At 29.4% G+C, this 18,929-nt stretch overlaps 2 protein-coding genes across 4 annotated transcripts in view; one reads left to right on the plus strand and one right to left on the minus strand.

Moving 5' to 3' along the window:
* Positions 1-1,808: 1,808 nt before the first annotated feature.
* On the minus strand, positions 1,809-15,884 carry LOC106677972 (uncharacterized). 2 transcript variants are annotated; one of them, XM_014416204.2, is made up of 5 exons: positions 15,447-15,884; positions 15,167-15,374; positions 14,856-15,093; positions 10,627-10,835; positions 1,809-7,944 (listed from the first exon to the last, which is right to left on the minus strand). In XM_014416204.2, exons 1-4 carry the CDS (start codon positions 15,664-15,666, stop codon positions 10,650-10,652), a joined length of 852 nt encoding a protein of 283 aa, XP_014271690.1. In that variant the 5' UTR covers positions 15,667-15,884; the 3' UTR covers positions 1,809-7,944; positions 10,627-10,649. The 2 variants fall into 2 exon arrangements, with proteins under 2 accessions (XP_014271690.1, XP_014271689.1); XM_014416203.2 differs by having other exon boundaries at positions 1,809-7,949.
* Positions 15,885-15,886: 2 nt separating this feature from the next.
* The window catches only part of Epg5 (ectopic P-granules autophagy protein 5), a 36,998-nt gene continuing 33,955 nt past the window's right edge, over positions 15,887-18,929 (plus strand). For both annotated transcript variants that reach the window (XM_014416201.2, XM_014416202.2), the window contains exons 1-2: positions 15,887-16,031; positions 16,118-16,843. In XM_014416201.2, coding sequence (XP_014271687.1) covers positions 16,017-16,031; positions 16,118-16,843 — 741 coding nt within the window. In that variant the 5' untranslated portion in view covers positions 15,887-16,016. The remainder of the gene's footprint in view (positions 16,032-16,117; positions 16,844-18,929) is intronic.

Here is an 18,929-nt window from a genome sequence, read left to right on the forward strand (position 1 = left end):
GTTATGGAAACAATTTTTAAATCGTAGCTAACATTTGAAAGCCTAGTTTCATATAATTAATTTTTTTTCATTAATTGTATTATCCATAGTGACAAACATTTATAAGAGTTAATCATATTTTCATAAAAATCAAAAGTTCTTAATTTGGCGAATGCTAAGAAAGGTATGAATCCCGACAAGAGATCATTAGTGATGAAAACTTTATAACTCATTAAAAAAATAAATGAAATAAAAAGTTTCAATTTACAGAAGGTAAGTTTTTACTAATTTATTTTATTTTTTTAAACTTCTTTTATTTATATATTTATAAGAAAAAGGAGTCTTAAATTTGGTTTTCCAGTCTAGTTAATATTTTATTTTCCCCACCTGACTAAAAAAAAAAAATTATAGTTGTGAGTAAAGTTTTTCTTTATTATATTCACCACAATAAACTTTTTCCAAAAGAATTTGAACCAGTTTTTCCAAGGTTTACGTTAGGTATGTTGTATCTTTAGTGATTGATGGGATGAATGTGGTACTGCTTTTATGTATTATTGCGATAAAATTTAATTTAATTGTTCTGGCAATATAAATTTATTGTTGTTGCTTCCTATTTTACATTGAATACCACTAGTTTGGTATTTTTGAAATATTTAATATTAATGTTTAGGTAGTAAAACATAAGTAATGCACATACAATTAAGGCTTACTCTACCGTCACTGTAAACTTAAGTCCAGGCTTAAGGTTCGCACTGTTTGTCATGTACTAGACCAAAAACAGTACAAATTTATCAATCCTTTAAGTTTAATTATATTCATAGAACAATTAGATTGATGGTGCAATAGGCCTTGGAGGCCATAATGCACCAAGCCTAAAATAAGAAGAATAAAAATGTATCTTAGGTGTCAAAGCAACCTTGGACATGCCCTGGTCTGGTATACAATAGTGAAAGTATAGGTCTTTCAAATATCTTAGAAATATTCCATTCTGTCCATATTTATAGAACCTAAGTTGTTAAAATAAAAAGTTGTTCAACATCAGGTTTTTATTTATTTAGTTTTGTTTACTAGATTAGTTAGATTGTTATAGCACTAAAAGACAAATTTAGTTTAGGAAGCTGACATTTTATCCATGTTTGCCTAATAAACTTCTTGAGGTTTCAGGACTATCACCTTAGTGTAGAAGATACACAGCCAAGATACCTATGTATGGAGGTATATATACCTGTTCCTGTTGCACTGATGTCCTGTCGGTCCATGCATATTTATTCATGATATTTGAATCACACTCCTAATCCTCAGGGAGGATTATTTCAGGAAATACCTCAAAAGAAGCTGACTTTTCTTTCCAAATATAGGGTGTAAATTTGTCTAATTATAGAAGTGATAATTGAGTCAATGAGAATACAAGTAGCATAAGCCTCTTTTATTTAATTTATTATGAGGAAAAAAATTTTGTTTTAAATATATTTAAACAATATATGCATACTATACAGATATTAAATGAGTACACACCTGTACTAAAATGATGCATGTATAATTAATATACCTATATCATTTAAGTAAATTTAGAAAATATTCAATTTCTCACAATAAATGATGCCACTTTCATTCCCACTGGCTCAATTATTACCAGATATGGGCAAAAATCAGCTATAGTTGAAACTAATAGCTAAAATTGCCAAGGAGATGACTCTCATTCATGAATGAACCATCGATAAATAAATATTGTATCCACGGCAATTTGACCCTTTAGCCATTAGTTTCAACCATAGCTAATTTTTGCTTATCTCTGATTATTGCTAAAAGTAAAAAAAAAAAAAAAAAAATACAATATGATCTAATTTCTTTAATAAATATTTTCTATGTTAAACTGTCATTTGTACATTAAACATTTTCAATCACATACAAATAAAATGTATGAAAAATAAAAGTATATAATTATTATCACAATTTTTTGTAAATGACTGTAAAAAAAAATGCAGTGACTATAAACTATTTTTCCACACATATTTATTACAAATACAAGTATAAATTATTGGAAGATTTAAATTATTTAAGGAAGATTAGACGTTATGATATAAATTTATCATATAGAAACAGTTTTCACAGCAGGAAGATATAATTTTTCAGAATTTGAAGGTTCAGCACCTTAGCAGTCCTCTTAAATGAGATATTTCTATCATAATCATTAATTATTATAATACATTTTGAGTTCACTCAAAAACATTAACTTAATAAAATATTTTACCACTATTAGTGGGAATGGGAATAATAATTTTAAAGACATATATATGCTAAAATATGAACGACTAGAGACACTAATAACTTAAATGAAGTTTTAACAATATTTTCCATATTTATAACCATCATTTATATAAAACAAACAGAAGACATAAAATCCTATGAGGTGATTATAGAAAGTTTACAAAACCATTTCTGTATCAAATGAGGCTTGTAAGATGCTAAATAAACTTAAACAATAACAACAAAACCAAGATATTTAATTTGATTAGCTCAATGATATTTAGTGGGACTTCATATTTTATCATTATTGATAGGCCTTATAGACAGTCTACACTTATTACAGAAAAATTAATAATTATAATATAGTTGTTATACATTACATTTATTGAATTTATTTTTATTTCCTCTTTTTTTTTCAATTGAATAGATTATTTAATGACTTTACATTGTATGACAAAAAATATATCATGCCAAATGGTCTAAAATATTTAAAATGGTCCATTTTATTTATTATATTTTATTTTTAACCTTACACCAAAACTTTTTCACAAGTCATCAGTTGTTATAAGTTCTGAGATCATAGTTAATACAGGAATAACATTATAAATAATTGGTAATATTATAAATCACAGATGTAAAAATAACCATATAACACTTTGGCAAGAAACAACAAAATATAAATCGTCAACTTACAAGCAAAAAAGTCAAAATATATGTGTTTCAATACAATTAAAATTAATATATTTTATTTTTTATTTTTTAAGTATTTAATCAAATGGAAAAATTCAAAAAATCTTTTAACAATATATAAACATATACTTAAGGCTTTAGATCAGATCCATTCACTTCTATTTTTTTTAATCTTAATAAATCCATAATTTGAAGATTGCTTAAGTTGGTTTTGATTTTTTTTTTCAAATACCTTAAAGTTGGTATCACAGTAAATGATTGGTAAAGTCAGGGGAAGACATGTTAAAAACTCATGGGTGCTAAAACTACTAAACTTTACGAAGAAATAATAGTGGAAACGTTTGGGAGAAAATGTGAGATACAGTTAAAAGTTTTCAAGAATTTTTCTTAATCATACAAAAGATTTGTGCTTCTGCGATTTACTTCGTTTAATGCAATATGAAAAAAAAAAAAAAACCATAGTAATGGAAATTATAGGAGTATATACAGAAAGAGTAAATATTCTTCAAACGGCTTCTACTCCCAAATTATCCATTAATACAGTTTGGGTGAAGTTTCAATTGCAATCAAAAGCAATTGGAACTTCTCCCAAGATAGGTATAACCAGTTTTAAAATAAATACTTCAATTTACCAGACTAAAAGTAATAAACTAGCAGGTCAGAAAAAAACAACTGAAACCCCAAAAACTTTAACTTAGTTTGTTTCACTTGTAAGTTGATTACATACAAAACAGTTTTATGTTAACAGACATAACAGCATTTGTATCATATGTACCTTGCTTCTAGAAATTTCATCATTAGTCTACCATTTTATAAATATATTATTTTATAAAATTAAAATGGTAATACGTGTGTGTGAAAATTGAAGTCCTGAAGATTTGGAGGGTTAGAATTTATTTAATAGGTATTGATTATGATCTTAATGACTAGCCAACAGGTAAAATCAATTTTATACAAAAAATATTAATGGATATATAAAATGAGAATACCACAAAGACATTATAAAATAATAATGATATAGCAAAAGTAAAATATATATACATATAAACAAATTGAGAATATTGAAAAAAAATTACAAAATATTTATAAATTATAGTCAGATATAAAAATAAAAAATCCATAAAAACTGACCAAAAGTCTAATAAAATTAAACCTTAATACTAATACTAGGATAGTACTAAAGAAGGTAAAAAACACTTGTCATCACCAACTAAGTATTCTTAAGCAAATTTTTAACGAGAAGGTAAAGACCTTCGGTTTTAGATGATTTCAAGTATTCGTCAATAGACTTGTTCCAACAACCACTTTCGACTGTCATGTGCATGTGGGGTACAGATTTTGGAATGGAAAAATCGCACTTCTGCCAGTGAAAAGGGATCGTTGGAACAAACCTGTATTATGCCTTTTTTTTTTTTAATGAGACTAGGGAGATATTTTGGTCATCAATGGTTCAGAGATAGAGCTGACTGCACTATCCACCAAGAAAACTGTAAGGTTGGGAGCTAAGTATCTTGACAAGATCTGTGGGACAGATTTCTACCTAAATACAGAATATATAGTAAGGGCTTGTATCACGAATACCATATAAAATTTTGAATTTGAGTTTTCGACAGAAATACACATTTTGAGGTATATAGACATAGATAACCTCCCACAAAATTTAAACTAAGTTTCACGAAATGGTCTATGTATGTGGGCAGCCCAGCTTGAAAAAAATCATATGAAACGGAAATTAAATATTTAATAAAGGCAAATGCAGGATATGTTCGATGTTACAACAACTTTTTCAATAAAATTAACTGCCGAAACTGCCACTTTATACAATAAATTTTCCAATTTTTTAAAAAAAGGCTCAAACGATTTTGATTTAATCAGAATGTCACTTGATTTAATTAAGTTATCCTTAATATCAGCTGGATCTTATCCTCATTGAAACAGTTTTAGAAGGTATAAATGCTGAATTTTCAAAAAGTCATCCACTGAAGTGTCATTAATTTGTTTTTTAAATTAATTAACCATTTTATATTACTGAAATTAATAAGAAATGTATAATATTAATTATGAAAGAATTTGAAAATTAACTAAAAGAGAAAAACGGAGAAATAGAGACAGTAATTTATAGACTGCGAAAACGGAGACAGCCAAGTGTATCCTATCTCTTCCCATCGCATTCATAAGTAAACTACTTTATTTTGTAAATTGTTGTATTATTGGCAGGAACAAAGTTGATATTCATTTTTTGAACCTTGATAAACCCTATAATACAAATTTTAATAGTAATAACAACAATAATAATAGAACCTTAACCAAGCCGAAGGTTTGATGCCGATACTACCAGTTGCTCTCTACATACATCAGTCCTGGGATATCCATCTAAATCTACCAAATCAGTCTTGACACAATCCTCCGACCTATGCTTCAGTCTATCCCTTGGGCATTTATCCATTTATTTGGTATTTTTACCTTCCAGGATGGTAAGTGAAAGTTTTTTGATACCTATACCACACCAGACTTTTTATTTCGTCTTAGCAGAGCACTTAAGAGAAAAAATAATTTTGATCATTAGTAATACTACAGATTACAATTTTTCAATATCACTGGAACTAAACATCAACAAATTTGAAATCTTAACCGTCTATCATCCTTAGTTTTTATTGAGAACTTTTACAACTTGGGTTACCAAAATACATGGACTGAAATTCAAAAAGTTTGCAACACCATTTTGCTTATTTTTCAGTCCTATTAGCCATGAGGAATCAGTACTAGAAAATTAAGTATAAAATTCAAATTGTTCCAGAAAGGTATGAATTGTAAAATATTTAGTAAGATTTTAAAATTTTCCTCTTCTAGTTCAGGTAGAATAGAAAAACATAACTAAATGATTTATGATTTTTTTTTTTTTTTTTTCAATTTATATTCTACAACTTTAAGAATTCCCCTCATTTCAAGTTTGATTGAAACATATTAAATCAATTATTTATTTAAGGATGATTTCTGCTTTTTTAGTAGACTAGTATTTCTTAATTCCTTCTGATACCACTTTCTGTTGTTCTACTGAACATTACGTTTCATTTTCCTAAAGCTTTCATGAGAATTTTTTTTTCTCCATATTCTTTCCCTTTCTTGAAATAATTTCTCATTTCTCATATATTCTCCTGTTTTTTTTACATTTACATAAACCATTGCATTTTAATTTTTCTTCTTTAAAAGATAAATTTTTTTTTTTTTTGTAACCACTTTTGATGGTAAGAAAAATTCCTAACTTCCTAAAACCAACTTTCTACTACAAAAGTTGTTTACCTACAGAGATTCTGGTTGTTTTATTCTATAAGTTGATTCCATTCTTATGTAAATTGAGAATCCTGTTTAATTAATTTCTAAGCCAATTTTTCATTATATAAAATGATATTTTTTTAAAAATATTTTATATCATCACTTGTCTTCTGACAAATAATTATATAAAATTAAAATGTATGGCAACAATAGTTACATTACAATATTTTAGATGGACAATAGATTTCTTGTTTTGTTTTTATTAATGTGAACCGCTACAACCCATGAAGGATCAGGGGTTCAGTACTTTGTAAGAAAGTACTTTTTTTTTTAACAATGGTGACACAAAAAGGTGATTTGTTCAAGATCACCCTCAATTGCCAGATTTTTCCTCAATTGAGACCCACTCTATAAAGGCTATGCAGACCCCAAGAAGGCTCCGGAACCCACAGGGTTGACTCATGGCAACATTAAGAATAAATAATTATCAACCAAAGCTGGATTCAAACCCAGGTCCTTGGATTTAGTAGCACAGTGCCTAATACATTGTGCAACCCCCTCTCCTATTTAGTTTCATAGATTTTTAAAAAATAATAAATAAGTGTATGACCAAAGATATCATGACACAGAGTTGGCAGTATTATACTTTCTTCAAGACTTCAATTAAGCATTAATTAGCTGTAATAATTTCTAAAAATACACTATCATAACTAATTAACTTAAATTAACTATGCCTATATCCATAATATATAAATTTAGTGATGTTAATTGACAATCATGACTACATAGAATACAATAATTTACGTCTACTAAATAATGAAAAACAAAATTATTGTCTAATCATACAACTTCTTTTCTCTATAAAACTTGTCTGTAACAAACATATCTAAATAACATAACATTCAGGTAAAAATGCATAAAAGGCACCAAATCCATATGCTGTTAATTCCCAACAGGTTTGATCGGCAATCTTAGCATCAAATAACAATAAAAGCTTATTCAAAATTAAAATTCTATGACACAAAATATATTAACCATCCATTATGGCAGTTATAGAATAGACCTCTGTTTGAAAATATAAAAGTGAATGTATGGAACACTTATACAAGTTTATAATACTGATTTCATTAAAATTTTCATTGTAAGGAATAAGAAATTTAAAATATTTAGTATGGGATCTTTTTCAATCTATTTGATCACAGGTAAACAGCAACACCTTATACGATAAACGATATAATAAGAAAATTTGTATACAATACATTTCCAAAAATATTTTCAGGAAAGCACTTAAAACAAAAATCCAGTTTCCAAATAAGTGCAATAATATTAATTACTAAAATATCTTAGGAGTTTTGAATTCCAATAGGTACTTGGTTTTTTTGTTAAAAGTAAGGGCTATCATCATGTTAAAATTAATGTTTGTTAAATATTAACATATACCCAGTTGCTTTAAAGTAAGAAGTATCACATAATCAATAACCATTTATCTTAAAAAGACAGAACATTTTATTTTTGCTCAAAGCAGAATTTATATAATACTGTTCATATACTGCCACGCATGGGGAGTTAAAACATAGCAAACAGTTCTAATAAAATCAAAGTTATATAGCATTTCTAAATAAAGGATGAGGCGAATATTTTCCTTACAATACTTTTTATATTATAGCTGATATTAAAAATAAAAACAGAAAATTTTCTTTCATCAATATTTCTCATTCTTTTTCTTTCCTTTTGTACTGATGACTTTTTGTCTGCCTAAACTTAAAATAAAACAAATTATTTATTTTTTCCTGTAAATTATTTAGAATTAAAACACAGTTGAGCAACTATACATAGAATTGTATGAAAATGGTTAATTTGTTGTGAAAAAAGGTACTCAAATAAAAATAAAAACTTCATTTGACACCAAAATTTCGCTCCACATAGCAGAGCTTTGTCAGGGTTAAAAACAAGAGATCTAGAACTAGAAATATCATATATGATATTTTATTATCATGAAGATGACATAGAAACATATTTTAAACTAGGGTAGAACTATATGATGATATAAAAAATACAATGAAAATTAAATAAAAATGAACAGTTAAAAATTAAAAGGAAATGGATATAAGATGAACAGAATTAAGAATACATAACAAATACAATAATAAATAAGAAGAATACAATGCACAAGTTGAGTAATGCGGGACAAAATAATAGATATAAGTAAAAATAAGAATAAATACAGTAGAAACAAAAAGAAGGAAAGAAATAATGAAAAAGGAAATAAAGTAAGCTTGTAGGGTACTATTAAGAATAAGGAAAATGTAATCTGCATATTTTTGATTGTATCTGTTTTAGACCTGATGAAGCCCTGCAAAGTGGGATGAAATGTTGGCAAATAAATAGTTTTTAACTATTTTTAGTTCCTTCTTGACCGCACCTCTGACCATCTCATTCATATTCAGTTATGGTCAATAATTTATACATATATGCATGCACGCACTCCCCTCTCTATCTCTCTTTCTCTCTCACACACACAAACACAAACTAGCAGGAAGCAAATTGAATCCATCACTGTTACAGTGGATAGGCACGAAATTCGTTCCCAGTCGTGCTTAAAATACCTAGGAGTCATGATCGATACATGTCTCCACTTTAATGTTCACACAGAATATACCAGCGCCAAATCTGCTAAAGTAGCATCCTTTTTGTCACGCCTCATGCCAAACGTTAGAGGTTCCAGAGAAAGTGGCCGAAGGCTCTTGCTACTGTTGCCCCCTGCATTATATTATATGCAGCCCCAATTTGGAAAGAAGCGATGGTTACCAAATCATACAGAAGACAGATGGTTTCAGTTTGTCGCAGAGTTTGTTTAAGGACAGTTAATGCTTTTCGAACTCTTTCCTACGAAGCTGTGTGTGTGATAGCCCCTATGCCGCCTGTGGAACTCCTTGTTGATGAAAGAAGCAGGAACTATGAACAACGCTTACATGTAGATTTTTACATAACCCAATTGTTGACCGGATATGGATGCTTTAGAGCCTACCAGTACCGATTCAAACTGGACAACACTGCAGAATGCCCAGAATGAATGGATGTCAGACTGTCGAGGAAACAGCGGAGCACGTGTTTTTTGCTTGTATTCGGTTTGGTCAGGAGAGAAGAGAATTGTAGAGAGTGTGTGGAGGACGCATCACACCAAAAAACGTAGTGAGCTATAGGCTACTCTCAGACCAGCATTAGAACGTAGTGAAGAGATTCACCACAGTCGTCCTCAAGAGGTTGAGAGACTACTCTCTTCAAGAGGGCTAGAAGACGTAACTAACATGGAAACGTTAAAACCATGCGAAGAAAGTGAGGCGGCAATCAGCCATTTCCCTCCATGAAATAATGCCTAGTGGCAGTCCCATGGAGAGGAATGAACAGGTCTAAGGCGGTGGTTTTAGTGGGTAAAAATCCCACACACGGATAGGTACGGGCTATCCGTGTCTTTTGAAGATTTCCACTGACCCTCGTAAAACAAAAACACACACACACACTAGATTTTTTTGCTTACTGGTGTACACCTCCACCTATGACAACCCAAATGAGGACCTGTGGTGTGGGTTCTAAACATTGGCAATTAATAAATAGTTAAAAAAAAATTTTTTTTCTTGAACACAACCCTGACCATCTGTCTAAAAATTAGTGTTGTTTTATTAGGCTTTAAGATATGTTTATAATTATTTTTGTATTACCATATTATAGTCCTTATATATTTTTTGTGTCATCTTATAGTCCTACCTACAGTTACAATATTTTTAGTTCTTTGTATCTTGTATCTTCTTCACCCTTGATGAAACCTTACAAGGTAGTGTGAAACGTTGGTTTAAAATACATAGTTTTTCTTGCTATTTGAGTACCTTATTTTGACCTCTAACCAGACTATCTTCATTCAATTATCAATCTATAATATAGACAATATGCAGTCAACCAATAGCCTAATACTATATATTGTGAACTTTCACACCATAGATATTTCTACTAACCATTTTTAGTAACCTTGAATTTTCATTATAAAACAACTTTCTGTAAATCAAGCATGATTTTTTATATGTAAAGAATTAATTGTAGAAATCAATTTTAATTTTTTAAATGAGGAAAAATATGTAACACAGTTCCACAAAGCTGAAACTAAAATAGAAAAAGCTGAAAAATGTTATATAAAAATTTGATAAAAGTGGGGAAAGGGAGAGGGAAGAATAGATAAATTGTAAACTGTCTATAAAGTAGAATTAGAAATGATGGAATAAGTATGGTAAATGGTTAAGAATAACCACTGAAAAAAAAAAAATAATAGCCATAGTATCCCCTATAACAGCTTGTTAAAGATAAAATAAAACATTAAAAAATAAATCAATAATAATAATTTATTTTTATATCAATATCAATAATAATAATAATCAATTCACTTACCTCAGGAAAAATTTACTTTTATTTCATAACAGCATACACAGGATGAGACCAAGTGATATTAAGCTAGTGATTATACACAAATCTTTCTTGAGATCAAAGCTACTAATTGGAGAGTAATTAATACCTTTAGAGAATGTGCGTTTTAACTCAATTAATGGAAGAAGTACATGGAGAATATCAGGTACCATGAAACTGAGATCCCTCAAGACCTAGGAAAACCAATCCAAAAGTGTTAAGTATAGATAAAGTAACAATATTATTATTTTAAAACAATGAAATCATTCAAAGAAAAAAAGGCTAACAATAAATAGATTACATACATTATTCATACAAATGAAGTTTTGAGTAAATTAACAAAAATAAAATGTATCAAACAATAAAGCTTACTTAAATTTATAACTGATTAAATACAAAAAATTTATTTTGAAAAAATAATATTTTTGGTTTTCAGATTAAGGTGGTTGGATGTTATCTAATTAATCTCTATTACACTAGAACACTTAGTTATAAAACATCAGGGTATCCTGGTGGTCTTGGGTATCCGAAGATATATATTCCTGGCATGAAGCCAAAACCTCACACAGAAAAAGAGGAGACAGGCCACTATACTTAAATTGGCTCTGTTGAGAGCCACAAAGATCTGTATAATGGTGTCACAGGTGAAGGTGGTGCAGGTGCTGGCCAGAACCATGCTCCTGCACCTCATTCTAAAGGAGTACATCGTTAAATACGAAGTGAAGAAGCAGGGGATGGTAGCATTATGGGCAATCAAGAAAATGGTGCAGGAGGACTCGATAGGGGAATGGAATGGATGTTGGTAAGAGTACCAGAAGGGTACTACCCTGAGAAAGTCCTTTCCCACCATTCATGCAAGATTGAAGGCAAAGTGGGTCCTCCCAAACTACTGAGTCTCACAGATCCTTACAGGACATGGATGATTCCAGGAAAAGCTGCAGAGCTTCTGGTAGAACACTGATCCCTCTTGCCCCATCTGAGGAATCTCTGAAACAGCAGAACATGTGGCAATAGACTGTGCCAGGGAAGGACACCAAGCCGAGTTATCGAAAAAGCATAAGATTTAAGCCCTCCCCGAGTCAAACTTCTCCCATCTGATGAAAGAAACGAACTATCCCTTCTTCAGGGAGTTCATCTATGGGTGGTATCTTTACGCATGGGCCCAACCACCTGACATCGTAGAGCCACTGAAAGAAGAGCTACCTAGAGCTGGACCAGGCTGACAAACTGGAGGATGCATCCAGATAAGATGCAGCCCCTTCAGTAAGGCGCTCATCCGAGCACTGAGCTGCACCTCAGTTGCTTTTAAAAAATTGTATGTAACCATTAAAATTAAATAAAACCTACCATAACCAACTATAATATAATAAAAATATTGTAAATAAATTTTGGCGTAAGACCAAAAAAAAGTTACACAAGTGATGTGACAGGACTCTATAGATTTTAAAAGTTCACTAGACAACAGTTGCAGTAACAAGCCAAATATAGGTTCATTTTGTGTACATTTTAAATGGAAAATATTTAAAAAAATTGAGGACTTATTTTTCCTGGCCCTGCTACTTCAAAGTAAATATAAAAGGAAGAAGAAAACATTAGGGATATATTCAATGTTGGTTTGAAGGCAAGAAAAAGAGATTTTCTACACTTTTTCACTAACTTTGAGCAGTTGAGTTTGAACTTCTTAAAGATTTGTAAAGTCAAAATCATCTTTCACTGAATTTTCAATAATTGTTAGTGAACATAATTTTATTTTATTATTCTTTCTAAGTTTTCTTACTAATTTGTCATCATAATTATGAACTTTTACTATTTGTAAAACTACTAGTAAAAACAGTAACTTGATCAAAAATGTTGTAGGCTAAAAATGGGGTGATAGATCCAGAAATGTTCAAAAAGTGAATAATATAGATAATTAAGACAATTTATAATTGAAAAAAGGACAAAAGGGGAAAAAATAGTTACTGACAAATTGTATTTTTTTAAATTATGATATAATTAATTAGATTGAAAAATAAATGGAAAGGAGAGGGGTATGAGCCTTCCAAACTGATCTTTGGGCTTTACACCAAAGTTGGTTTAAGTTTAATAAGCTCCCTATAACTCAATGTCCAGGTCATTGGTCACACGACCAAATGCCCTAATGTAATAGAGGCCTTATTGTGCTTTTCATGTCTGACCACCCATAAGCACCTTGATGGCTAACCATACATCTAAGCTTAGTAAAACACTTAATCATTTTTTTTAATTTATTATTAGTATATATATAGTACAACTAATGCCACAGTTATTCTTCTTCATGTGGATTGTATAAATTATAAAACAAGTGAAAAATAAAAAATTTTCATTTTCTGAATTATTGAAATTTATCATTTATTGAAAATTAACACTTCATTAAAAAAATCAAAAACAAAATCGTATTAGGTATTGCTACATTATACATTTCTAAATACCTAATTTTTAATAAATGATAAATTTCAATAATTCAGGAAGTGGAGCTTTTTCGGTTATAACTTATTCCAAACATTATTTTAACCATTATCCATGTAAAACAAAGATATTTTTGTCAAAATTATGGTACTATATCTTAGAAGTAATAAATAAAATAAATTGATTAAGTTATGTCACAAAAATAAGGTGGGTGTTCTGTTATTTTGTACCTGAGTGTACATCTCTATCTTATTTATTTTTTAATGTGTTATACCCTAACAGATTTACATCATTGCTAAAATTAATAATAATTTAAGTAATATTCTAAACTCATTAAGTAAACCTATTTCCACTTGAAACTCAGGCTTGTTTCTCCTAACATAAGGTTGTCAGTCCTACCAGTTGTGAGTATTCACAATGTAATTCGGATATAAGCCACTCACTATTTTTCATTGTTTGTCATAATGTTCAATTTGTAGATTCCATTTACATTGTTTGTCATAATGTTCAATTTGTAGATTCCATTTACATTGTTTGTCATAATGTTCAATTTGTAGATTCCATTTACATTGTTTGTCATAATGTTCAATTTGTAGATTCCATTTATTTATTTAATTTTTCAATTTTTTAGACACTACTTGCATATCTTATATTATACATATCTTCTTACCTACATATTATATTTCATCTGTCACTGTTTTCAATTTACTACCATACAATTTCACAAATATCAATCAATTAAAATTTTGTACTATTCAATTATCAGTTATGAATCTTTTATCATTTATGATTTAATTCAATATTTTGTATAATTCTAAATTTGTTTGTAAACAATTTCTTTTCAATTGTATGTTACTCTAAATGTTGTTGTTATCTCTTTTGTTCTATAGCCCTGATGAAGACCTGAAACTCAGGTCGAAACGTCGGCATAAAATAAATAAATATGGTTTTGTTTATTTATGTTGTTCTTTGCTGACCGCACCCCCCGACAAACTTCTGCAAGCATTAATCTACGGTCAACTATCTACTCCTCATTATGAACAAAATTATTATTTTATATATATATATAAATAATTGACTGTATTAATTCAAATTATATAGAAGATGGTCAGAGGTGCGGTCATCAAGAAAAATAAAAATAATTTACAACTATTTATTTGCCTCAAGAAAAACAAAAATAGTTTACAATTATTTATTTACCTCAAGAAAAACAAAAATAGTTGTAAACTATTTTTGTTTTTCTTGTAAGCACATTGCTGACCATCTTCTTCATTATTATTATATTTATTGTTTTACATCATCATGCAAACTAAAGAAGTGGTTATCTGATAACAGTGATAAACTAATCTAAAAAATAACTTATAGAAGATACAGCATTATTGTCAAGCAGGACAATTATAGGCTCATAACTTGTCCAGGAGAGGTGTTTAATTACCAACGAGTACTCAACTATTGCTAGGAGAGTGATTAAATTAAAACCTATCAGATAATCTGTAATTTAAACATATTCAATACCAAATCACATCTGACATGATATGTTAAGGTTTTTTTTCGAAAATATCATACATCTATCATTTGATAAAATAGTCATTGCTTCCTCCAGCTGTAGCCTATGTTGATAGCGATCACACTTTAAAGAATTTATATGCTCAAATTTAGAACATATTAGCACCATTTTGATATAGATGACTCACAATTGTTATATTTAAATGAAAGTCATGCAAATGAACAACAAGGCTACTTTAAAAAATGTAAATATAATATAAAATAAACTTAGCAGTGCCAACCTGGTGCATGTGACCTTCTCCTTTGATGACATTTAATATAAACTGATCCAAACTTCCAGCAACAACATGCAAAATTGCAACCCCAACAATTGATAAAACTTTTCTAGAAGTAACAGGAACTTTTATATCAGCTAACTGTAAAACAAGAAAGCTTGAAACCAGTTCAGTAGATGTAAAGAATAGTTGATGATTCCATTGAGCATAGTAATCATCATTCCAATAATTTACATAGGCCCACCTGAAAAAAGGTCTTACTCAGCGAACAAGGAAATATTAACATGAGCTATGAAAATATCTTTAACTAAACATACCAAGAATAATAATGAGAAAATATTGCTGATAAAAACAATATTAACATGGAATATCTCAAGTTATTTTGTAAGCCAAGAGATACAAGACGTCTTATGCTCTCATAGAATATGATAATAGAAAATACTGTAAGAGTCCATATTTTAACAGTATTTAGTGTTGCATTGAAGTAAATATGTTTATAAGAGGCAATACCAGATTCATAGGTGCCTGAAATACATAATTGGTTTGAAATCCCATATGAATTCACAAATGATAAATACAATTGCCATTAACATATACCTTTAAAAACTGTGTCCCAACAAGAGCAGGAACAATATCTACGGTCAACTCTCCTCGAAAATTGATGCCAAAAGTAATATAGAGTAGCTATGTGAATTGGAGGTATAAGAGCAGGAGCAACACAACCTATTATCCGTGATATAATACCATTGTCAATTCTCAAAAAACACTGTTTTGTAACACAAGTGCATTTTTTCAATTTCTTCAGAACCCCTTTCATACCAAAGTCTCATTAAAAAATGTCTTACTACAAAATATTCTTTGTACAAGGATACATTCTGAACTAGCCTTAAGCATCTTTCTCATGGAAGTGGATGGACATTGATTAATCTAGGTCTAAGAATACCTTATCAAATAAATCTCAACAGTCTCTAGGTAACTATAGACAAAGCTCACACCCTTCATAGTTATCTCCTAGAAACGTGACATTGAACTGTCCTAACCTTGATGCTTTGTAATAACAATGTAACCTCTCCATGTTATTGTAAACAGTTTGACGTTTGGTTTAGTGTTCCTACTGCCTCACTAATGTTTTAGAATGTGATTTATTTATAATTTAAGTTTAATAAAATGGAAGCGACCAAGGTATGTTGAAAAACAATTTAATTCATAAAGTTGACCTTAATGATGTATATAATTACAATTTCATCTATATTGTTTTTATTGCTTAGACCAAGAAAAAGAAGAATCAAAACAAAAAAGCCCTTTCTGAAGAAGTCAAAGTTATCAATGATAAAAATGATGCAAAAGAGGATACTGCATTGTGTCTGGATGACAAAAATTACTGTGAAAGAATTTGTGATCCTAAGGAGAAGGAGACTCTTTTAACTGAAATTGGTAACCAAAATGATTCTCCCCAATTGCAAGCCCCTGCTTTTATTGAAAACTCTGTTAACAATCCTGAAGATGACAGTGGTACAGAATTAGCTGAGATTGATCACAAGATACACATCCTTAGTGTTGAATCAACTTCTACAGATTTCCAAAATAACTTAGCCCATTCAGAGAGCACAAAAGAAGGTGTTTCTATTGAAGATTCTGCCAAAAGTACAGGTTTTCTATCTTTGGAAGAAGATGAGTTTTCTCAGTTAACTGAATTAGCCAGCCAACCATGTGATATCAAACCATTTACAGAATCACAGTTGTTGTCAATTTATCGGAATGATGAGTTGGAATTACTTGACAAGTTTATTGATTCGTTTGTGGAAGTTGAGCTTCATTCAGGAACTATTCAACGACATCCTTTATATACACTCCTTTTGAATTATTTAAGATCAAGAGAAAAACAAGCTGCAAGTGCAAATGAAATTGAATATTCTTTGAAGGAATGTAAAGAAATTCAACAAAGACTATGGATTTTAGAATCTGTTAAAGTAACTGAAACTGGTGAATGTCAGGTAAGTTTTCTGCTATATATTATTCAATTTTTTTGTATCACTTAAGCCTGAGATTATCTTTTGGCTAAGTGTAGGTTGTAACTAACATGACCAGATGTTAAGCTTTTGGTGGTACTGTCCTGTTTATAGGTAATATGTCTGAGTGTTCTTAAGATTTCTTGTGGGACATGTCAATGTCTCCTTTGAATTATAGAGTGACCCCTTGACTAAACATCCCCCAATTTACCATATCTTAATCGTTGACTGATGAAATTAGATAAAACCACCAAATATAACTAAAACAGTTAGTAAAAATAAGAAAAAAACAAATACTTTGAATCCAAATTTGATAACTGCAATATTGATGAAAAAACAAGAAACTTAATCAATGAAGTAATAGATCAACAGAAAAAAATTTCTATATTCTCTAATATATTAGATTTAAGTATTACATAATATAATAGAGTAGATTCGATCGAGAATTATGACCTATTTCCACTTCATCAATATGGCTTTCGTTGAGGAATGATTACTCAGGATGCCGTGGTAGCCCTGATTAATGAAATTTCTGGTCTGTTAGATTTAGGAAAGCAAATGCCTAGTATCTATCTAAATCCAACAAAGGCTTTTGACATATTGTCTCATAAAAAATTAGTAGAAGTTGAAAATTCATGGATTTGAAGGAGTAGTATTACTATGGCTGATGGGTTATTTGAACAAAAGACCACAGTTAATGGTCATATAAGCGGTGAATAGTTAGTCAAATATGGTATAGTATTAGGGCCAATATTATTTTTGATATCTATATCAAAATTCAAACCGCTATCGATAACAGAAAAACAGTCTGTTTTGCTCATAATGCTGTATTAATTTTTAACGGCAATACTTAGGGGGAAGTAATAGGAAAAAACAGAAGCCGGCTTAAAAAACATCATGAAATGACTAAATCAGCTTAAATTAACAGTAAACATTAATAAAACTAAATTCGCGCATCCTTAATTACAAAAACTAGCCAACCAAATGAAATAAAAATAAAAATTAATACTGATATATACTTAGAACGAAGCAACTTCATAAATTATTTAGAAGCTTATATAGATAAAAACCTAAAATGGGATCAAAATTCACAAAAAATAATAAAAATAGCTTGAAAATTAATTTACATATCTTTAAGATTTAGATATACCCTAAATAAAAAAGATAATAAGAACAGTTTATTTCACATTGGCTTAATCTGTTTTCCAGTATGGAGGATCGGTATTGGTTTGAGCAGTTAAAACAGTATTAAATCCAGTGATCAAAATTCAAAAAAAGTATTATTCCTGTAATACTAAAAAAAAAAAAAAAAAAAAAAAAAAGATCTTCTAAACCACTTTTTCAGGAACTAAAAATATTGAATTTGGAATGGTTGTTTATCAAAACAGTAATTATAAAAATATTAAAGGACAATAAATTGGAAAAATATCAAACTTCACATATTAAGCACCCGCTTAAGTGATAAATATAATCTCCCAATTAAAAAACAATACTGCTTTAATGCAAAGAAAGTACAGTTACATTGGTGTAAAATGGTTCGATAACCTGCCATGTGATTTTAAAACAAAATTCATAAAAGTAGCTTTAAAAATACCCCACAGAATACCTTTTAACAAATACAGAAGTTAAAATTAATTTACTTTTCAGATATTAATCAAAGAACAAAATAGAGCAACCAGAATTCAACCTATCCTCTTGCTCAAGTTTCACTCAATAGAGGGTAGTAATTTCCTGAATTTAAAAACCAAGCCTTATCATATAATTTTGTAATAAATTGTAAAGTTTAAAAGGGAAATAAAGGTGAAAAAAAAAATTTATTTTTACAATAGATGAATGTAATTATGGACATTTCATTATCAAAAATGCGAGTTTGTTGGTTTTATAAATTTACCAGCAGCATTCAGAACCATTGTAAACTATGAATCTCATCTATATTAGGATATTTGAGGGTTAATATAGTCATTAATTAAAAAAGTGTATTGAAAGTGAAATTGGTACATGGGGGGTTTCTTACTCCTTTTTTTTAAATAATTAAAAATAAAGAAATCAATTTAATGTTATTATTATATTT

The sequence above is a fragment of the Halyomorpha halys genome, unplaced genomic scaffold (genome assembly GCF_000696795.3).
Source record: "Halyomorpha halys isolate HHAL.00 unplaced genomic scaffold, Hhal_1.1 Scaffold116.1, whole genome shotgun sequence".
In the NCBI taxonomy this organism is placed as follows: domain Eukaryota; kingdom Metazoa; phylum Arthropoda; class Insecta; order Hemiptera; family Pentatomidae; genus Halyomorpha; species Halyomorpha halys.